The following is a 20,575-nucleotide window of genomic DNA, read 5'->3' as shown; positions in this document are numbered from 1 at the left end:
GGTAAAGCTATCCTTTAGCTTTATTATTAATTTATAGTACACTATATAGGCCTTAGTATATCGGTTCGGATTCGTAAAAATAGTTTTTAAGTAGACAATTATATCCTTAGCGTCTATATAGGGGTTACTTAACTTAGAGCTTATTCGGGGTCTAATATATAACTAGGCCTTCCCTTCGTAACGACTCTATATATAGAGCTTATAGTACACTAGTAATAGGTAGTAATCGGTATTCACTTCGAGTTTCTACCGGATAATAGTTTCCTACGTTTTAAATCGGACTTCTTTACTATCGCTAAGTATCGGAGCGTTAGGTATCTTCGTAGACTTCTAGGTAGTAGTAGCCTCTATAATCGGCGCGCCGACACTAGTCTAGCTCTAGAGATTTATAAGGCAAAAGGTAAGATTACCGCGTTTACGGATAGCGATATCTTAGTAGGCGATCGCCTTATCTCGCTCCTAAGTAAGCGCCTCGATAATTATCTTAGCCTTAATTTTGTTAGAATATAGGATAGCTAACTTATCCTCTAATTCCTAGACTCTCTTTCTTAAGTTCTAGTATTTATAGGCGAGTTTATAAAATCGTTTACGAGTTAGAGTCTTCTATAGTCGCTTATAAATAGAGGAGCCTTCTCTATTATTATTATCTTCCTTATATTCACTAGTACTAACTAGTCTCTACGGTTTAGGGATTAGGGTATTTAGGTTATAAGTAACTATCTCTTACTTATTACTATCTTCTTTATTAGGTATAGCGATAGGCTACTTACTATAACTAGTAGCTAGGTTTCGCTTCGATCTAGCTATTCTAATTAGTCGGATATTAGGTTTAGGTTTAGGTTTCGGTTCGGATTAGGTCTTAGCTATACAATACTAAGGAACGAAAGTAGGGTAAAGCGGGACCGAGACTAATTATAATAATAGTCTATATAGTCGTACTACTTTATTAGAATAAGAGTGGTACTTAGTATTATATTACTAGCTAGTTCTTTAAACAAAAGAGTGTATTTCAATAAGAATACTAAGTACAGAGAGAGAAGGAAAAGGAAGAAAGAAAACTTTAGGACCGGATCCTTTATATAGCCCTATCACCACTAAGTATGTAAACAATGCAAACTCTGTTAAGGCGGAAAGATTCGGCAGAATCCTTTTAGCGGAAATCTTTTCGGCAGAAAAGATCCACCTTCCAGATCGTCATAATTAAAAGGACCTTTATCCTTTACAATAATAAACTTATAAGGTAGGAGTAATTTAGTGGCCTCCTTATCTATAAATATATCTAAAGAGGGGCTATATCTACTAGCTATATTTAACTAAAATAACTCTACCTAAGAAAGATAGGCTAATAGCTTAAAATAGTTTCCTTTAATACCCTTAGGGACCTATAAAATTAAGTAAAATTAGTATAACTAGGTACTAAAATAGGGTAGGAATAAAATAGGTTACTTACTAACTTATAAGGCTTATATAGCTAATTATAATATTAGTAATTCTTACTATTATAGATTTTAGTAAAGTAATAGACTAAAAAAACCTAGAGAGACTATAAATTAGTATTAGTCTACTCCTAAAGAGATATCTATAAATATATTATATACTATATAAACTATTATAGGATAGGCTATACTAGCTTATAAAGAGAGTTATAAATAGGAGATATAATTAGAGATACTAATTTAATACTAATATAAGTATAAAAAGGGGTTAAAAAGAAAGTAATTCTATAATAAAGTAAGGTATTAAAGAAATAAGAAAAATATAGACCTAAGAAGAAAAGATAAATAAACCTAGGTTATCTATAATAATATAACTAAAGCTATAAAAAAGGAAACTATAATAAAGGGTATAATATAATAAATATTATATCTACTATTTCTATTAAAACCCTTAAAAACTATTACCCTATTAAAATAAGAATAGACTACTACTAAAAATACTCTCTACTACCTATAGTTTAAATAATAGAACTAGAAAGGACTACTTAAGACTAGTAATATATATCACTAGAGAGAGACCTAATATAGGATTATATATACTAACACTAGCTTCCTAGACTAAATCTAGGAAATTATACTTTACCTAGGTCTATAATATATATCCTTTATCCCTAAGCTATAAATATTATCTAGACTTAATATAATAATAGTACTACTATCTTAGTAATATACTTTATAAGGGTTAATAATAAGGATTTAGGTATATTATATAATAAACCTCTAAAAATTATTAATAAGAAATATAGATTAGCTACTAAAATATTAGCGATATATACCTAAAATAATATAGTACCTAATTATATATATCCCCCTTATCTACCTTAGTATTACTCCTAAACCTATATATAGACCTATAGGCTTAATATACTACTATAAAGTCCTTAACTAATTAGAGAACCCCCTTATTTATAGTCTCTAAGAAATCGGTGTCTTATAAGAGATACCTATTATTAGGGGAGTATAGCCACTTAGCCTAGGCTAGGATTAATACTAGATTATAAGTATCCCCCTATATTCCCTTAGTAGGATACTTATATATATTATATTATTTAATATATTATTAGTATTTCTTCGAATTAGTAGTCCTAAGGAAATACTAGATTAATATTAGTTCACTAGTTTCTACTATATCCTAACTATTAATACTAGTATATAAGTACTTTATATACTATATATATTTTAACTAAATTAGATTAGAATAAGAAATTAGAGGTATAATAGGAAGATAGTTATAGTTAGACCTGGCAGTGACCCTCTAGGTGGTCTATGATCTTGGACCCTCCACCTGACCCTCTGAGGGTTAGGGTCGCTTATAGGTAACCCTCTACAACCTATAGTGACCCTTAGATATATAAATTTCGAGCGATAAGCCTAATTAAGGTAGATAAAACTACTTATATCTCTTAGTAAAATATAGTTATTTATATCTATTTTGTCTACTAGATTATAATTACTAATTTATAACTATTTATGTTATTAAATATTATAAAGTTATTTAATTATCTTATATTTTAAGTATAGTTCTCTTAGTTCTATACTTTTTTTATACTATATAACTATAGGGAAGCGGTACTTAGTAAGGTAGAAGTGATTAGTCTATATTATAGTAGAAATATATATTAAAGATATATATCTATATATATAATATTACCTTGAAAGAAATATATTTTATTTCTACCCTTTAGTCTTTAGATATAAGAGAATTATATCTAAACTAGTTTAGAAGGCTTTATATAATAACTAGATATACTATCTATTTTCTAACTAAGGTTAGAAATATAAGGTTTATTAAGGGTCTATAAGGTTTATTAAGGGTCTATAAGGTTTATTATAGGTGACCCTTATAAACTAACTAATAGTAATAGTTTATTAAATAGTTTAATAGATCTACTTAGTAAAAATAGTAAATTTTAGTCTTTTACACTTTAATTATAGAAAATAATTTACTATAAGTTATTTACTCCTTACTATATTTATATTTTCCTATATTAAATATATTATAATTTTCTAATACTTATACTTCCTTAAACTATAAGGGGGCTTTATTAGATACTCTTTAATACCTTCTCCCTAATAATATACTATTTATAACCCCTTATATATTAGGAAGTTAATAAACCTTAATATTAGTATGTAATAGTTATTAGTTTATCTCTCTTAGCTCTTTATAATATATATCTTTACCTCGTTATCTTATAATACTAAATCCTAACTATATTAATTCCTTTACCTTATACTATAATATAATAAGTAAGGAATTTATTAAATAGTGGCTTTAGATAGAATTTAGGAAGTCTAAGTATATAAACTAGGATATACACTATTAAGTAGAATACTAGAATAATTTTAACTAAGTAATAAATACTAAAGATAAGAAGCTAGATATAATATATAAGTAATATTAGAAGGTTCTTAATTATCTAATAGCTACTTCTATAGGTATATTATCTATAAATAAGTATAGGAAAGGGGTTAACTATACTAAATTTATATTAAAAAGACTAAATATTAAGAATTTACTTAAGATAGCTATATATTATATCTCCTTATATTATCTTTATTACTAAATTATCTATAGGTATTAAATAAACTAGCTCTTATCTTCTTATAGGATATTTAGGAGTAAAAGCTACTAAGTCTTATCACTATTTTATATCTCCTATTTTTATTCCTTAAACACTAGGAGTTTACTAATATTATTAAATATATATACCTTACTCTAACTATACTAACTATTCCCTTATAATAAACTATCTATAAGTAGTTAAAGGTATTTATCTATAAATACTAAGAAAGACTCCTCTAGAGTCTATTACTAAAGATAAAGCTCTCCCTTATACTAGACTATTAGATATTATTATTTTAGTAGGTATTTATAGTAGTAATAGGCTACTTTCTAGATAAAGATTAGGAGTACTATAAGGTTCTCTTTAGCTTTAAGCTACTCTCTAGTATATACTCTAGGTTAAATCTTAGTAAGGTTATTACTTAGATATTATAAAAATATAATATTCTTAATTAAGTACTTATAATTAGTACTAATAATACCTTAAATAATATAATACTAGTTTAGGCTATAAATAACTTAGTAAGGACTATCTAACTAAATACTAATTCTATAATTATTTATATTCCTTATATTACTTATATTATTATTATCTAAATTAGTCTTATAGATTTACTTAGAAAGATAAAGGTATCCCTAAGTAATAATACTACTAAGTTAAACTAGTCTAATAATTATATAAGGGTATTATATATATACTAAAGAAAGTATAAGATTATAGATATACTTAATAAGGTATACTATATTCTAAGTATTATTTCTATATACTAATATCTCTTTTAGGTTTATAACCTTACTATTTATATTAATATAAGCCTATAGTAGTAGGATATATTTTATACTCTCTAGGATAAAGAGCCTAAGCTTATTCTAATCTAAGATATTAGGATATAGTAGAATTTAACTTTCCTAATACTCTAGTAAGTAAAGAGACTATAGCTAGTATTTAATACCTTCTACTTATAGTATAAATAGCCTTACTTTATATTAAGCCTAGGAGAATAGAGATAGATTAAATATCTACTCTTTATTTTTAAACTATTCTATAAGTTTATAAATCTTATTTCTAGGACTAAAGACTTAAGTATCTACCTTATCTTTAGTATATATAACTACCTTTTTAACTATCTTAAGAAGGTAATTACTATACTTTAGTAGAAGAAGGTTCTATAGAAATAGCTTATATAATCTACCCTTAAAGCTATATTAGAAAAGCTTTTAAAATACTATAAGGATATAGATAGTATCGATAGGTATCTTTATACTATTAGTATAATTTTATCTCTATCCTAAAAGCTTTAATTCTTCTTATTAAAGGAATAGGAATTAGATAATCCTAGTAAAGCTAGCTAGAAGGATATTTACTAAGGTAGTCTTAAGACTTAGGTTAAGCGCTATAAGAAGTAGCTTAATATTAGGGATAGTTAGTTATTATTAAGTAGTCTATTATCTAGGGTTAGAATATCTAAGCTTAAATCTATATTAGAGTTAAATAACTCCTAGTAGTCTATCACTCTATAGGAGGATAAGCTAACTTAATATCTTAATTCTAGTAAGTCTAATAATCTATCCTTATCCATATCTAGCCCTATAGTATTTATTACCTTATATATTCTAGAAAGAAAACTAATATAAATAGCTAATTCTTATAAGTATTACCTATAATATTATATCTATCTTAGCTACTAATATAGGTATAGAGCAACTATTTAACTCTATATATAATATTTATTATTACTAGTAAGGCTTACTAAAGCTAAAGATAATCTAGGATATTATAATATTTATATATATAATAAGATTTAATCTATAGGAGAGTTAGTAGCTAATTCTCTAGGAGTACCTATCTTCCTAGGAGATTATAGCTTTAATAGAGGTAAGTAGTATAGTTACTACCTTATTTAAACTAATTAGTAATACTAAGGAAGATATAATTAAAGAAAGTTAGTTACTATCTACTTTATAACTATTACCTATGTGAGCACTTTAGCAGAAATAATATTATAGCCTAATAGTAGGTTATGATATTTTGTAGGGGAAGGTGTATTAGGTAAGCTTTATCTTATATAATATTGTATTATATAAGATATAGAAAGGTTTATACTTAGCTTAAGTAGATAATAATAGGTGAGAGGTAAGAAAAGTTGTATTGAATAAAATTGTTTTCTAGCTAGGAATCCTCTATTCCTTATATAGGCAAGCTCTAGCAGTATAGAATATCATAGAAGGTCATTAATAATATAATGACTTTATTATGGTATCCTAGATTTATGGCGATATATTGTGAGTCATAATATAGTTTACCGTAGATAATATATCTAAGGTTCTCTTAGATACTACCGGTAAAATATATATCTTATACTCTCACACCATAGTATATATCTTACAATTACTATTATGCTTACAATTATAATAAAGCTTTAAAATAGATATAGCCTTATTGTTTTTAACACTAATAGAAGGAGTTTCTATAGCTATATATAGGTTATCCTTTATTAGGGCTACTTTAACCCTAATAGACTATATAGTATAGTTCTCTAAGCCCCTAAGTTTAGGGAGATATATCTTATCTAGGGAGGCTATAGTAAGATATATAATAAATATCGGAGATTAGGTATATATATATAGTATACTATATATAATGATATACTTATATATATAGCTCACTATATATATAGTAATATATACTATATATAATTATAAGAATATATCACTATATACTTAATAGTATATAGTATAGTACTATATTTAGTAATATACTAAATATAGTAATTCGGTAATTATTCGGAGAAGGCTCGGTAATATATTGGTATTTCCTATTTAGGAAATATATAGTAAGCTAGGCTTATAACCTATAAGTACTTTAGTAGAAATAATATTATAGCCTAATAGTAGGTTATGATATTTTGTAGGGGAAGGTGTATTAGGTAAGCTTTATCTTATATAATATAATATTATATAAGATATAGAAAGGTTTATACTTAGCTTAAGTAGATAATAATAGGTGAGAGGTAAGAAAAGTTATATTGAATAATTATTTTCTAGCTAGGAATCCTTCATTCCTTATATAGGCAAGCTCTAGCAGTATAGAATATCATAGAAAGTGATTAATAATAGAATGACTTTATTATGATATCCTAGATTTATAGCGATATATTGTGAGTCATAATATAGTTTACCGTAAATAATATATCTAAGGTTCTCTTAGATACTACCGGTAAAATATATATCTTATCCTCACACACCATAGTATATAAATATATATCTTACAATTACTATTATGCTCATATCCCCTATACCCACTATACCTTAGTAGGGCCTATTGACGTGGTTCTAATACTAGCGAAGCACTTCTTGTAGTAGGGGGGGTACTTTAGCTACTTCTATAGGCTTAGTAATCAATTAAGAAGCTTCTTAAACTAAGAGGCCTTTATCGGCCTATATCTACTTCCGGGATCTATTTCACTTTTACTTCTACTTCTTATTTAAAGCGCGTAGTTTGCTTACTTCTTTCTTAAGTAAAGCAGTAGACTATATAGTGATTTAATAGGCCTTTAAAACCTGATTTATCGTATTATTTAGCGGACTTAGAGGACTCCTCGACCTTATATAAAGTAAAGCTTTAATTAACGAAGCTTACTTTTATAATTATATATAGTTCGAGGGTGTTTTTAGGTCCTAATCGCTTCCTCTACTTAGAGGGGGGTTAGGGTTCGGAGTTAAATATTAAGCTTTAAAATCACTTTATTAGGTAAAAAAGGCACTAAACTAGCTACTTTAAAGCTATTCTTAATAGTCTCTAGTTTATAGGCCTTAATTTATATAAAGGGGTATAATTTAAGGAAGTTAAGTTTATTAATATAGTTAATCCTATATCTTATTTTTATCTCTACTAACTAACTATATATATATTTTAATACTATAAAATAGCTAATATTAAGAGGCTATAAAAGGTAAGAGGAATATAGAGGTATATAAATTGGTATAACCCTATTTCACTTATAAATCTTATCGAATTTAGGGGTTAAATAGCTTCTATATCTATTAAGAATTAGAAGCCTATACCCCCCCTTTATATATAGAGAAGTATTAGGAATAAAGAGCCTTTTAAGCTAGTAAAGGCCTATTTTATTAGAAATCTAACTATTAGGACTAACTTCGAATCGCTAGTTATTTAGTAGGCCTTTAAACTATAATTCTATAAAGACTTTACCTTTAAAAATAATATATAGAGGGAGGGCCTAACCTAACGAATTTATATACTTAATAGTAGTTACCTATTTACGATTTCTAGGTTATAAAAGTAAGCGCTAACTATAGTATTTACTCCTTATTATTACCTTCGTAGTAGTGATTAACCCTATTATAAAACTAGTCTTATTAAAGTTATAAATATTATTAGGGTCGATTCTAAATTAAAGGATAGTATTTTAAATAAGTGTAAACCACTCTTAAATAATCTTTAGGTCTTCGCACTTTATATATTTATAATTATAGTATCTTGAGAATTAGGAGGAGAGAAGAGGATACTATTATATAAAGTTATAGGTCTATTTTTCACTAACTAAAATCACTAGGGTAGTTCTACGTTATTAAAGTAAAAGATTCGTTATTTCTTATATAGTAGTAGGCTAGGGGGCCACTCTATATAAATCTATAGAGAGAATCTATTTTTAAAGAGATTCCTCTTTAATTTCGGTTAATTTCGACGAATTAGCGCGAGAAATCGCGCGGTTTTGTACCCTATAGATATAGGTGGAGAGTGTTAACTTCGGTATATTGAATTAGTGTGCTACCTCACGAATAGAGCGAATTTCTTATTTTTTAATAGCCTAAATACCTAGTAATATCCTACCCTCTTACTCTATTGATTTTTTTGAGCTTTAAGAGCGAATTGGTGGCATAGTGGGTGGTTGAATTGATAAAGTGCTAATTTATAGACGCGTTTTGAGTGGGGTGTCCAGCTGGCTTGCGTGTCCAGCTCGCTTACCGAATACGTTAGGACATGAATGATGTGCTTAGGTAAATGACCGAGTATCAGAATTGAAAGGACCTTTATCCTTTACAGAGGGTCCGCCACCTAAACGTAAGGGATCACCTAAACGTCAGACTTTTTAACACTTTTACTTTAGGTACCATTTACTAGACTATAATATAGTAAATTAATTAATTTAATAGGATATATAGATAATTTAATTAATTTACTACTAGAGTATCAAATTGATTTTAATTATTTACACTTTTTTTAGCCTATCTATACCTCCTAATTTTAATCAATACCTTCTTCGACTTCTACCTTATATAATCTTAATTAGCTTTTTACTTAATTTATACTCTTTTCTTTTAATTTCTTTAACCTAGCGAGTATTAATAATACTAGTGATTTAGATATAACGATAAGAAGCGTTATACCTAGTAGGGTAAGTACCTATAATAGCCTATATCTAGTTAAATTCTTACTAGAGCTATAGGGCTAAAGTAGCCTATACTTTAGCCCCCTTTACTAGCTTTATAATCCCTTCTTTAAAGCGTGATAAAGTAGGGGAATATTAATTAAGATAATAGCTAATTCTCCTAACTTTCTTAGCTATTTTTAGGGTACTAAACTTAGTATATTAAGAGGTTATCGATAGGTTATTTAACCTAAATAGGTTATTAGGATATAGGTTATATACCACTAATTTATCTATAATTAGCTTTAGATTAATAGGCTAAAGGTCTATTAATTTAAATCTAAGCTTAATTATATAGGGATAAGAGGTCTTTTTTTTAAATTTCTAAGATTAAATAGAGGAATTTATCCTTTAAAAACTTATAGTATCTAGATACTATAGTAGCTTTAATACCCTTACTATACTAGTGTTTATAGATACTAAATATACCTATATCTAAAGGCTATAGTATATAGCTAGTATATATAAGTAAAAAGAATAAAATAATATTATTCTTATTATAAAACTTAATTAATTTAAATTTAAATAGAACCTAAAATAATTATATAGAATAAAGTATAAAATACTAATTATATAAGGCTTTATCTATTTATAAAATAATTAAATCTGTTAGAGAGTAAGACTATTATTTATATAGCTAGTATCTATAACTACTATATACTTATCTTCCTTAATAGTATTAAATTAGTAAAGGAGAGCCTATTTTCTACTTAGAATAATAAGTAGAGAATAGGTAAAACTATTAGCTAAAATAGCCTCTAAAATAGTAACTAATTTTTAATAAATAATAGATCTATTAAATAGTTTCTTCTTTAGCTCTTTTATAATAATAAATTAATTATAGCTAACACTAATTTAGAAGCTAGTTTTACTAAAGTTATAGATATCTTAGTAGTAAATCCTATACTCTATAACTATATATTTATAGTTATTAAACTACCTAGAAACCACTAATTTATTAAGGGTAGTAGCTTTCTTAATATCTAAAGCCCTCTAACACTATATATAGTACTTAGGGTAATATTTAAGAAAATATTTTAGCTAATAGTTATTAATTTATAGGGGGTCTATAATAGTATCTTAGTAATTATCTTTAAGGATTAAATTAGTAGTGATTATAATTTAATAGCGATATATTAAGGCTTCTACTATATTAAAGTAGTTAATATATTTATATAAAGCCTTCTCCTATTCGATACTAAGTTTCTAACTGTTAGCTAGGTGTTAAAAGAGCGTTTTTCTACCTTTCTATCGGTATTAGAGTCGGCTTTCTAGGACCGCGAAGTCTCGTATAGTTCTCACGATATTAGGTTTAGATTGACTAGATAGGCTATCGATAGCTTTAGTTATCTAATCCTCGGTAGATTTATTGGTTTTAGGTATAGTGGGTAGAATGGTTGATAGTGAAAGATAAAAGTGTGAATTGTCAAAAAATCTGATATTTAGGTGATCCCTTACGTTTGGGTGGCGGACCCTCCGTAATACAAAGGGGTATAACGGCCAGTGATAAATAGACTGTATGACCATGGATCGGATCACTACCCAGTAGTGACGACAATCGATATTGTGACACCACTATACAAACCACCAAGGAGAAGAAACTGGAAGGCAACAGATGATAGAAGACTTATAGAGTTCATCACCCAGCACACTAGCACCAGCACTAACACTAGACACCTCACAATAGCCGACGAAGTGGAAGCTAAGTGCTAAGCATTCATAAAAACTATTACCAAAGTAGTTAATATCTTAACACTATAGGCGGTCCTATCATAATAGGCTAACCCCTACTTCACACTAGAGTGTTAAGAAGTAGTGAAAGAAGTACAAAGGCTTCGCTAGAGACACAAAAGAACACACAATCCCTATAATAAGGAACTATATAAAGTAGTAAGAAACTAGAAAGTATAACTAATTAAGGCCGCTCTCCGCCTTTACCACTAATAGAAGGTATAGGAAGTTATTAAGGAAGGTCTATTAGGGATATAGAGGATAATTAAGTAGGTAAGAAATCGATAGGGGGTATATAATAAAGGGATCACACTATCGATCTAAACCCTAGAAGGCCTTATAGAGATAGTTAGAGAGAAAGTAGCTACCTTCTAGTAAGCCTTCTTTCTAAAGCTACTACTAGCGGATCTCTTAGATATTAACTTAATAGTGACTTATTCCCTAATTTAATTCCTAGAGATTATATATTAAGAAATTATATAAGTAGTTAAATCGGTACTACTAAATAAAGCGCTAGGGGAAGATAGCCTACTAAACTCGCTATAGTATAAACTAATCGAGATCCTAGTAGTCCTCGATACTATCTTATAGATATATAATACCTATATATAGCTTAGAACTAACCCTTTATACTTCTAAAAATCGATTATAGTAGTACTATATAAAGTAGGTAAAAGGGATTACTAACTTATAAAGTCCTACTAGCTAGTTACCCTTCTTAATATACTTAGTAAATTCCTTAAGGTAGTGATGATTTAGAGGATTAGTTATATAGTTAAGACTAAGGGACTACTACTAAATATATACCTTAGTGGGAAGAAGGGTATCTTAGTGGACTATACTATCTAACTAATTATTAGCTAGGTATAAAGAGTATAGGGGAGTAGAGAAGGTAAGGTAATAAGTATACTAATACTTAATATATTAGGTATATATAATAATATCTCTTATAAAAGATTAATCTATAATCTATATAAAAGAAGGCTAGGAGAGCTAGTACCCTAGGTAAAAGTATTCCTTATAGTATAGAGTACCTATATATAAATACTAGAAGGGATATCGAAGTAAATCCTAATACTAACTAGTATCCTATAGGGGTTATCTCTCTCCCTAATCCTATACCTAATCTATAATATAGATCTAGTGGAAGGATATACTAAAATAGGGGTAAAATTAAATGCTTAGGTAGATAATATAGTATTTATTATTATAGAGAGAGATAAATAAGAGAATATCTTAAAACTATAAAGAGCCTACTAATATATAGATACCTAGGTAGCTAGATATACCTTAGTATTTAACCCTAAGAAATATACACTAATCTACTTTATTAACCTAGTAGAAAGAGGTAGGAAATATACACTATTAGTGTTACTAGGTACTATAATATAGGCTACTACTATAGTAGAGCGATACCTTAGGGTTTAGCTAGACCTAGGATTAACTTTCCGATACTACTAGGAGTAGATACTTACAAAAGTAGGGGTTAGCCTATAGGCGCTATAGGGCTTAATAGGCTCTATATAGGGAGTGTCTCTTTTAGCTATATAGGCTATCTACTAAGCGGTAATAATCCTATAAATACTCTTTAGAGTGGTAGTATAGTACTTACTATTAACTACTACCCTAAGAGAGAGAAGCTATATAAAGTAATTTACTAGTATCTAATCGAAAGTGGTATACTTAATAAGTAGCGCCTTTAAAATAATAGCTAGAGAAGCTCTAGATATAGAACTATACCTACTACTAATATAGTAATAGCTAGACTAGCTAGTCTAGCTAACTACTATTTATATATATATAGGGCTAAGATATATAGTACTAAAAATAATACTTAGAGAAAGAAACTAAGTTTAATAATAGTGAGGTAGATAGATACTAATAGAGGCCTAATCCTAGAAAAAGGGTAGATACTTAATACCACTCCTAGGATTAGTGGTATAGAACTAGGAGAGTTAAAAGGTATATATCTAGATACTATAGAATAAGCCACTAAAGGTTTATATTAAAGAGAGGGAATAAGTAAGGAACGCCTATAAAAGAATTATAAAGTAATAAATATAGGTACTAGTATAACTATATACTAATAGGAGTAGGTATTAAGGTAGTATTAGAGCTATAGTATACCTAGTATACCTATATAGCTAGAATAAGGCTAGGCTATATAATATAGGATCTAATAATAAATCTATAGTATATACTACTAAGCTATATATAATTAAGATAGTATTAGAAGTTATTAAGGAAAGATCTAATAATAAGAATAACTAATAGAAAGATTACCTAGTAGAGAGTAGTATAGTTATCTTTATAGATAACTAGGTAGCTCTTAAAGCTATCTAAAATCTATAAATACTATCTAGCTAGGTATACCTAGAGGGATATCTCCGCTTACTAGAATAGCTTACTAGCTAGGGGGTATAGGTTAAATTACACTAGATCCTAGCCTATAAGGGTATCCTAGGTAATAAGATAGCTAATATCTTTATAAAGATAGTAGCCACTATATAGGAACTAAACTACTATAATAGGTTTATCTAGCTTACTATAGTAGTGAGTAAGAGTGTGAAATAGGAATTAATAATTATATAGGAGAAGGTATAGATAAAGGGAGGATCGAGGAGGACTACGTAGAGGACTTAGAGGATAATTAAGGTACCGAAAAAGTTAAATTTAGCTTACTAGAAAGGACTATAAAAAGTAACGATATTAGTGTTAATCTAGCTCTATATAGGGATTATTAGACTAGCTAAATACCTATCTAAAATTAAGAGGAAAGACTCACTATAGTGCTAATATAACCTAGGAAACTAAAGTGTCTAATATATATTACTTAAGTATCCGCTCCTAGAAGAACTCCGGATAGATATAATAGAGGAATTATTTAGGGAAGGGGTATCGATAACGCTTAGGGAAATAGCGATATTAACGGAAGTAAAAGTAGCACCGATTATAGCGAAGTTTATAATCGTATTAGGACTCCTAGGATAGTTTTAGTTAGTAGACTCGGTCGCTATAGGTAAGGAGAAGGGGGTAGGGGATAAGGATTTAAATCTAATAAAACTAAAATAAGACACTATAAGTGCTAGAGAAATAGGACGTATAACCTAGTGGCTAGGCACTAGGTCTACCGAGGTCACCTTATAGTAAAGGAACGTATAGAGAACAATGTTTATTACCGGCGAGGACAAAGAAGTATAGCGTCGCGATCCGAATCTATTCGTGTACGACCTACCGGAGTGATACAGTAGGTAGACCTAGTAGTCCTGGTGATATAGGGACTTGGTGACTTAGGGAGCTAGGAGGGGGAGTTAAAGAAGTGAAGAAGTGAAAGGTGCATTGCAGAAAGAAAAGGGGTCTCTCTGTGCCTGTGGGGACTACGGGAAACTATCTATATAGGATAGATTACTTTCTTTACGTTTGAATTTCTTATGTCATTTTACATTTTTGCCGGCCGGTTTGTGGCCTTATAATTCAGGTTGCGGGACCTCGGGAGTTGATTCTCGAGTCCTACATACTGGGTGGCTGTATACTGGGGATACACCACCATTTGTCGTCGGGAGCAGGCTCTGGGACGCTATCCCCGCATAGCAGCATGTATGTAATTAGCGAGCTACATCGGGTCAATGAATTCATCATCATCATCATCATAAATAGACTGTATTTTGTCATTGGTGCCTGATTTTGGACGGGCAGAAAATTAAAATACCTGAATTACTATTACAGATTCCTTAGTAAGCCAGGTATCTCAATTCCCCCTACCTAAGGCTAAAATATCACTCCAAAAATAAAGCTCTTCCTACCATACAAATCTATGTATCACCCCTTTTTTAGGTGGTTGACTTTCAATTCCTCTCTCTCTTCCTCTCGGTCTATCTACCCCTTCTTCTTACTGTCAACCTCTACCGTACGCCTGGCCTTACCACTGCTTACTTACTACCTCGCTGCCCTTCTCGAGGTAAATACCATACCCCAGAAAGTCTGCCGCTGAGTCTGACCTATTGCTATTGCAGTTCTTACTAAAGACTGACCTACTGTGCTTACTTATATCCCTCGCTTACTAGGATCCTTAAGATATCCTTTGTGTTATGGTGGAGTAAGAGCTTGTCGACTTGATCTCGGATATTGGCTCGTTTAGTAGTAGTAGAAGTGAAGGTAAATTGCTGTTGTTGGAGGCGTTTCCTGAGGCCGGGGATACTGATTTTCACATCATATGTATCACGGAGATAGATGCGAATGTCGTTATGCGTAGTGCCTTCAATAAGGAGACCGAGGATCTCGTCTTTGTAAGGATCAATATCAATATAAGCAGGTATAGCGATAAAAGTATAGAGTAGTGAAAATGTAGATAGGCAGGGAGGTTGGTGTATAGTACGTGGTATTAGGCGGTGTAAAAGGCGGTCTATAATTCAGGCAATAATTTTTAATTTGGACAAAAATTGACAAAATACAGTCCATTTATCACTGGCCGCTATGCCCCTTCGTACTCCGTAAGGAGGGTCTGTAATTTTTGTAAAAAAAATGTAAGGGCCGGTTATTCGCCGATCATCCTATTTTGTCTTTGAGACCCTACACCGTGAGCAAAGCGAGCCCTCTTATGAGCCTTAGGTGATCCTCTTTATTCATTTCTCTGAAATACCTGCAGCTAAAAAGCGCCTGGCTTATATTGTCGCGATTGCGGGCGAGCGCCCTCGCATTTGCTATCACTCCACCACCAAGCTTTCTAAGTCTGGCTATTGATCGCAGCTTGACCCCTCTCTCAACTCTTAAGGGAAGTCTGCACCTTGCAGACTCGTTTTCAAGCTTATATCACAAAAATCCCACTCCTTTGAACCTCCGAACCTTCACAATGAGCCACGCTGTCCCCGATCTAGACGCGATAGGCATTAAAGCCGACCATGACCTAGCTGATCAATTTCGTCGCGAAGTCGCCAAACTCCTTGGGCGCAACAATCTCAACTTCCCTGGAGCACAGCCGGTCAGCTTTTCGTCACGCCACCTCGGCGAGCTGCAACGGGAGGACTACTTTGTCTGTGAAAAGACTGACGGCATCCGCTGCCTGATGTACTTTGCGCGCGGAGATCCCGACTCCGACATGCCGGAGATTCACTACCTGATCGATCGCAAGAACGACTACCGCTACGTACCCGGTCTACACTTCCCTCTGCCGAACGACGAAAGTTTCCAAGGATACCACGTCGACACCCTGGTTGACGGCGAGCTTGTCAACGACACCTACGAGGATGGAACCACCCAGCTGAAATACCTAGTTTTTGACTGCCTCGTTCTGGACGGACAAAGCTTAATGCACCGTACCCTGGACAAGCGGCTAGCGTACTTCAAGGAAAAGGTGCTCAGGCCATACAATGCCATGTACCGCAAATTTCCAGAGGAGAAGAATCACCGCCCCTTCGCAGTTGAGGACAAATCTACGCAATTCAGTTATGGTATTGAGATGATGTTCCGCGAAATTATCCCCAAGGTCAAGCGCATTCACGGAAATGACGGTCTCATCTTTACTTGCCGCAGTACTCCGTACCGGATCGGCACCGACGAACACATCCTCAAGTGGAAGCCGCCCCAAGAGAACACTATTGATTTCCGTATGCGCCTCGAGTTTCCGACGCTCGAGCCAGATACTGAGGATGAGGCTGATGGTATCACCCAACCATATGTGGACTACGACGCTATCCCGACCTGCCACCTGTTCGTCATGCTCAATGCTGGCGAGTACCGTCATTTTGGAGAGATGTTCCTTGAGCCGAAGGAATGGGAAAACCTAAAATCCATGGGTATTCCTCTTGATGACACTATCGTTGAGTGTGCCAAAGACGATGAAGGACGCTGGCGCTTCCATCGTATTCGTGATGACAAGAACGATGCAAACCACATATCCACTGTTGAAAAGGTCCTTGAAAGCATTGAGGACCGCGTCACCGAAGACGATCTTATCCGCCTTGCCCCCATCATCAAGACAGCTTGGAAGCAACGCCAGCACAATATGGCTGCTGGAGACGAGGAGAAAAAACGGAGAGCCCAGGCTATGCCACCGTCCGCGAATGCGAATGGTGTCAAGCGGAAGTTTGAGGGGTGATGAGGAAGGAGTATAGCCTGTTTTCTTAGGCATGCGGCTTCTTTCCCGGCTACACTTCGTCTCTGATTCATTGCAAGGCGCTTGGCGTTGGTTTGGGCTTTTGTATTTTATCTACAAGATCATGGCATGGCAACATGGAAAAGGATGCGAATCTCGAAAACAGGAGACGGTGTTTATGGGATTATCATTTGATTTGGTCCAAGCAATGAAAGAAATTACCCTTTGTACTGTACTCTTTGAAATCTTCAGCTGGAAAATATATCCCAAATCCTGTATAGCACCCCGATGCGGAACAGCTTACATAACAATCTCCCAGTTTGCTCCCTTTCCCGCATCATTTCCCCATCACCAAATGACCACAGTATCTGCTTGATTCCATCATTCCCATCTCTGATATTGCTTCAGCCCCTACTGCCAGTCCAACAAGATGGGCGTCCGAGATTCCCACGGGGAGACGACGGGGACGCCCGACCCCGTTGATAGGGGGTTTGCCACACTCAATACCATCAGGTATGTCGCTCTTTACGTCTAGACTAATTAGCCTTGGGTTTTTTATATCTACTTTCATCGGTCGCAAATGCTAATTAGCCTCATAGGATCGGTGTGAAGGCCATGGTGCAAAAGGTTCGTCTTGATCCCGTGGTCGCAGATTTTTTGTGGTCATGTCACGTGATTATCAATCGGCGTGGTCGACCCCAATTGGACTTTGATACTGACTTATATTGTTTAGGATGGAGAACTCCGCAAAGCTGAGATTCTGTCAATTAGGCATCGAAAGGATGGCCCTTCATTTTAGTATGTTTACTGTCTATATCATGTCTGCGCTTTGAATCCGTGCTGATATAGATCCCAGCGTACACTATGTCGATTTCAACAAGCGTCTCGATGGTAAGTTCCAACTGCAGCACTGTTTCACGTTGACGTTGAAATTTTCTGACATATTTCTTCAGAATGGGTTGCGTCTTCTCGCATTGATCTTTCCCAAGAAGTTGAATGGCCACAGCCAGAAAAGGCTGATAAAAAGAAGACCGCTGCTGCTAGCAAAGCGGCGCCCAGCAAGAATGTAACTGCTAATAAGCGTGCCCAGGCAGACAGCCGTGATATGTCACAAACACCCGATATCCTGGGCGGCAAGAACCTGAACATCAGCAAGGCATCACGGCCCTCGAAGGCTGGAGGGAAAGAAAATCTCGGTGCCGAGACACCTGGAGGAGACACATCGATGTTTCCATCTGAGGCTGTGTCAACAGTTGGCACGCCCAAGGCCACTGAGTCAGAAGACTTCGAGATGGCAGATGCTGCAGCGGAAAGCAAATCGGTAAAAGAAGATCAAGTCCAAACGGCAACGGGTGAGGTGATCACACGCGGGGAGGAAATCGAGCGACTTCGTACAGGTGGTAGTATGACACAGAACCCGACAGAGATCCATCGCGTGCGGAACTTGACCCGTCTCCAGATGGGCAAGTATGACGTCGAGCCATGGTACTTCTCACCGTACCCGGATTCCTTCTCGGACGTCGACCTTGTCTATATCGACGAGTTCTGCCTCAGCTATTTCGACAACAAGCGTGCATTCGAGCGCCATCGCGCAAAATGTACCTTGACCCACCCACCTGGTAACGAGATCTACCGCGATGACTACATCTCTTTCTTTGAGGTTGACGGCCGTCGTCAACGCACCTGGTGTCGAAATCTGTGTCTCCTGAGCAAGCTCTTCCTCGATCACAAAACACTTTACTATGATGTCGACCCCTTCCTGTTCTACTGCATGACCACACGCGACGAGACCGGCTGCCATTTCGTCGGCTACTTCTCCAAGGAGAAGGACTCTGCTGAAGGTTATAACCTGGCGTGTATTATGACTTTGCCGCAGTACCAGCGCCGCGGTTTCGGTCGCCTACTCATCTCGTTCAGCTACGAGCTCAGCAAGCGCGAAGGCAAGCTCGGCTCCCCGGAGAAGCCGCTCAGTGATCTCGGTCTACTTGGCTATCGACAGTACTGGCGCGAGACACTGGTGGAGTTACTCATCGAGCCAAACCGAGAAGCTATCAGCGAGAACGAGCTCGCGGTGCTCACTTCGATGACTGAGAAGGATGTCCACGAGACGCTGGTTGTATTCAACATGCTCCGATACCACGTAAGTTTGATTTTCCAAGTGTGCACTGCAGCGTATACATACCATCTGATTTACTAACTCTCTGCAGAAGGGTAATTGGGTCATTGTACTCACGGACCAAGTCGTGGAGGAGCACGAGAAACGTCTCAAGAAGGAGGAGATCAAAGGCGCGCGCAAAATCGATCCTGCCCGTCTCCAGTGGAAGCCTCCTGTCTTTGCTGCTTCCAGCCGGACCTGGAACTGGTGAGGGACGCTTTCTGCTCACTTTCCTTTCGTTCAATTTCCTGCGCGCTATTTTAATTATGCGTGGCTATTTTAATAGGTGTTCGGGCTTGGCGTTGTAGATGTCAAAAACATGGCCATATTCGGACTTGTGGCATCACGAATCCCAGTATGTTCATGTTAATTTGGTTTTCTTGACATTACGGTTTGTTTAGGCGGCGCACTCGAGGAACAAGGGCGTTTCTTTTGGACCTTATAAGGGCTTTCCTCGATTGATACCTATTATTTGTGTAAATTACTTGACCATATTCTGTCTTCTGATTGTGCTCCTAGGCCTGTTTTTCAATTAAAATCCTTCTTGGTCTCTATATCTGTCTCAACAGCACACTGCGTATGCGATCCAAACCATATGAGGCAGTCCAATAAAACGTCCTTCGGACGGAACATCCTCTCCCTACAACTCAAACAATCCCGTCTACACTAAGCTTGGGTGTAAAGCATGTAGCGCCCATATCACTACAATGCCCCACGGTGGTCCCGTAGAAAGACCAGGTATCCCATCTTAGCAATAGCACAGGTCTCTCTCCCGATTCCCAAAGGCGTGCTTATTTTCCTGGTACTCTGTAAGATGAATTTCGTCCATGGCCCACACAAGACCTTTGTTGAGCTCTTGGTCATTATCTGACCCAAAGCTTTCAGGTGGGCAGTTTCGCTGGAATAACTCGAAGAGCTCAGGTCGCAACACCTAGAGAGCATGGTGGTTGGGGTTTGACGGGGGAGTTGACAGGTGAAAGTTTGATGTGGACGACGTTGTCATCCCTTGGATGGGCCTGGAATTAACCACCCTGCGAAAGTAGTAGGTTGGCGGAAGATCGGTCATTATAAGTTATTACGAGG

At 34.2% G+C, this 20,575-nt stretch overlaps 2 protein-coding genes across 2 annotated transcripts; both read left to right on the top strand.

Moving 5' to 3' along the window:
* Nucleotides 1–16,095: 16,095 nt before the first annotated feature.
* Nucleotides 16,096–17,340, top strand: N7500_002031 (mRNA guanylyltransferase; the record flags this gene model as incomplete). Its single annotated transcript, XM_056673177.1, has 1 exon — nt 16,096–17,340. One exon carries the CDS (start codon nt 16,096–16,098, stop codon nt 17,338–17,340), a length of 1,245 nt encoding a protein of 414 aa, XP_056536696.1.
* Nucleotides 17,341–17,767: 427 nt separating this feature from the next.
* Nucleotides 17,768–19,703, top strand: N7500_002030 (NuA4 histone acetyltransferase complex catalytic subunit ESA1; the record flags this gene model as incomplete). The annotated part of the gene is made up of 6 exons (XM_056673176.1): nt 17,768–17,850; nt 17,937–17,964; nt 18,071–18,135; nt 18,194–18,228; nt 18,291–19,477; nt 19,545–19,703. 6 exons carry the CDS (start codon nt 17,768–17,770, stop codon nt 19,701–19,703), a joined length of 1,557 nt encoding a protein of 518 aa, XP_056536695.1.
* Between the last annotated feature and the right edge of the window lie 872 nt (nt 19,704–20,575).

The sequence above is a fragment of the Penicillium coprophilum genome (assembly GCF_028826855.1).
Source record: "Penicillium coprophilum strain IBT 35676 chromosome Unknown utg000002l_segment0_segment0, whole genome shotgun sequence".
NCBI lineage: Eukaryota > Fungi > Ascomycota > Eurotiomycetes > Eurotiales > Aspergillaceae > Penicillium > Penicillium coprophilum.
This window is presented reverse-complemented; position numbering and strand designations above follow the sequence as displayed.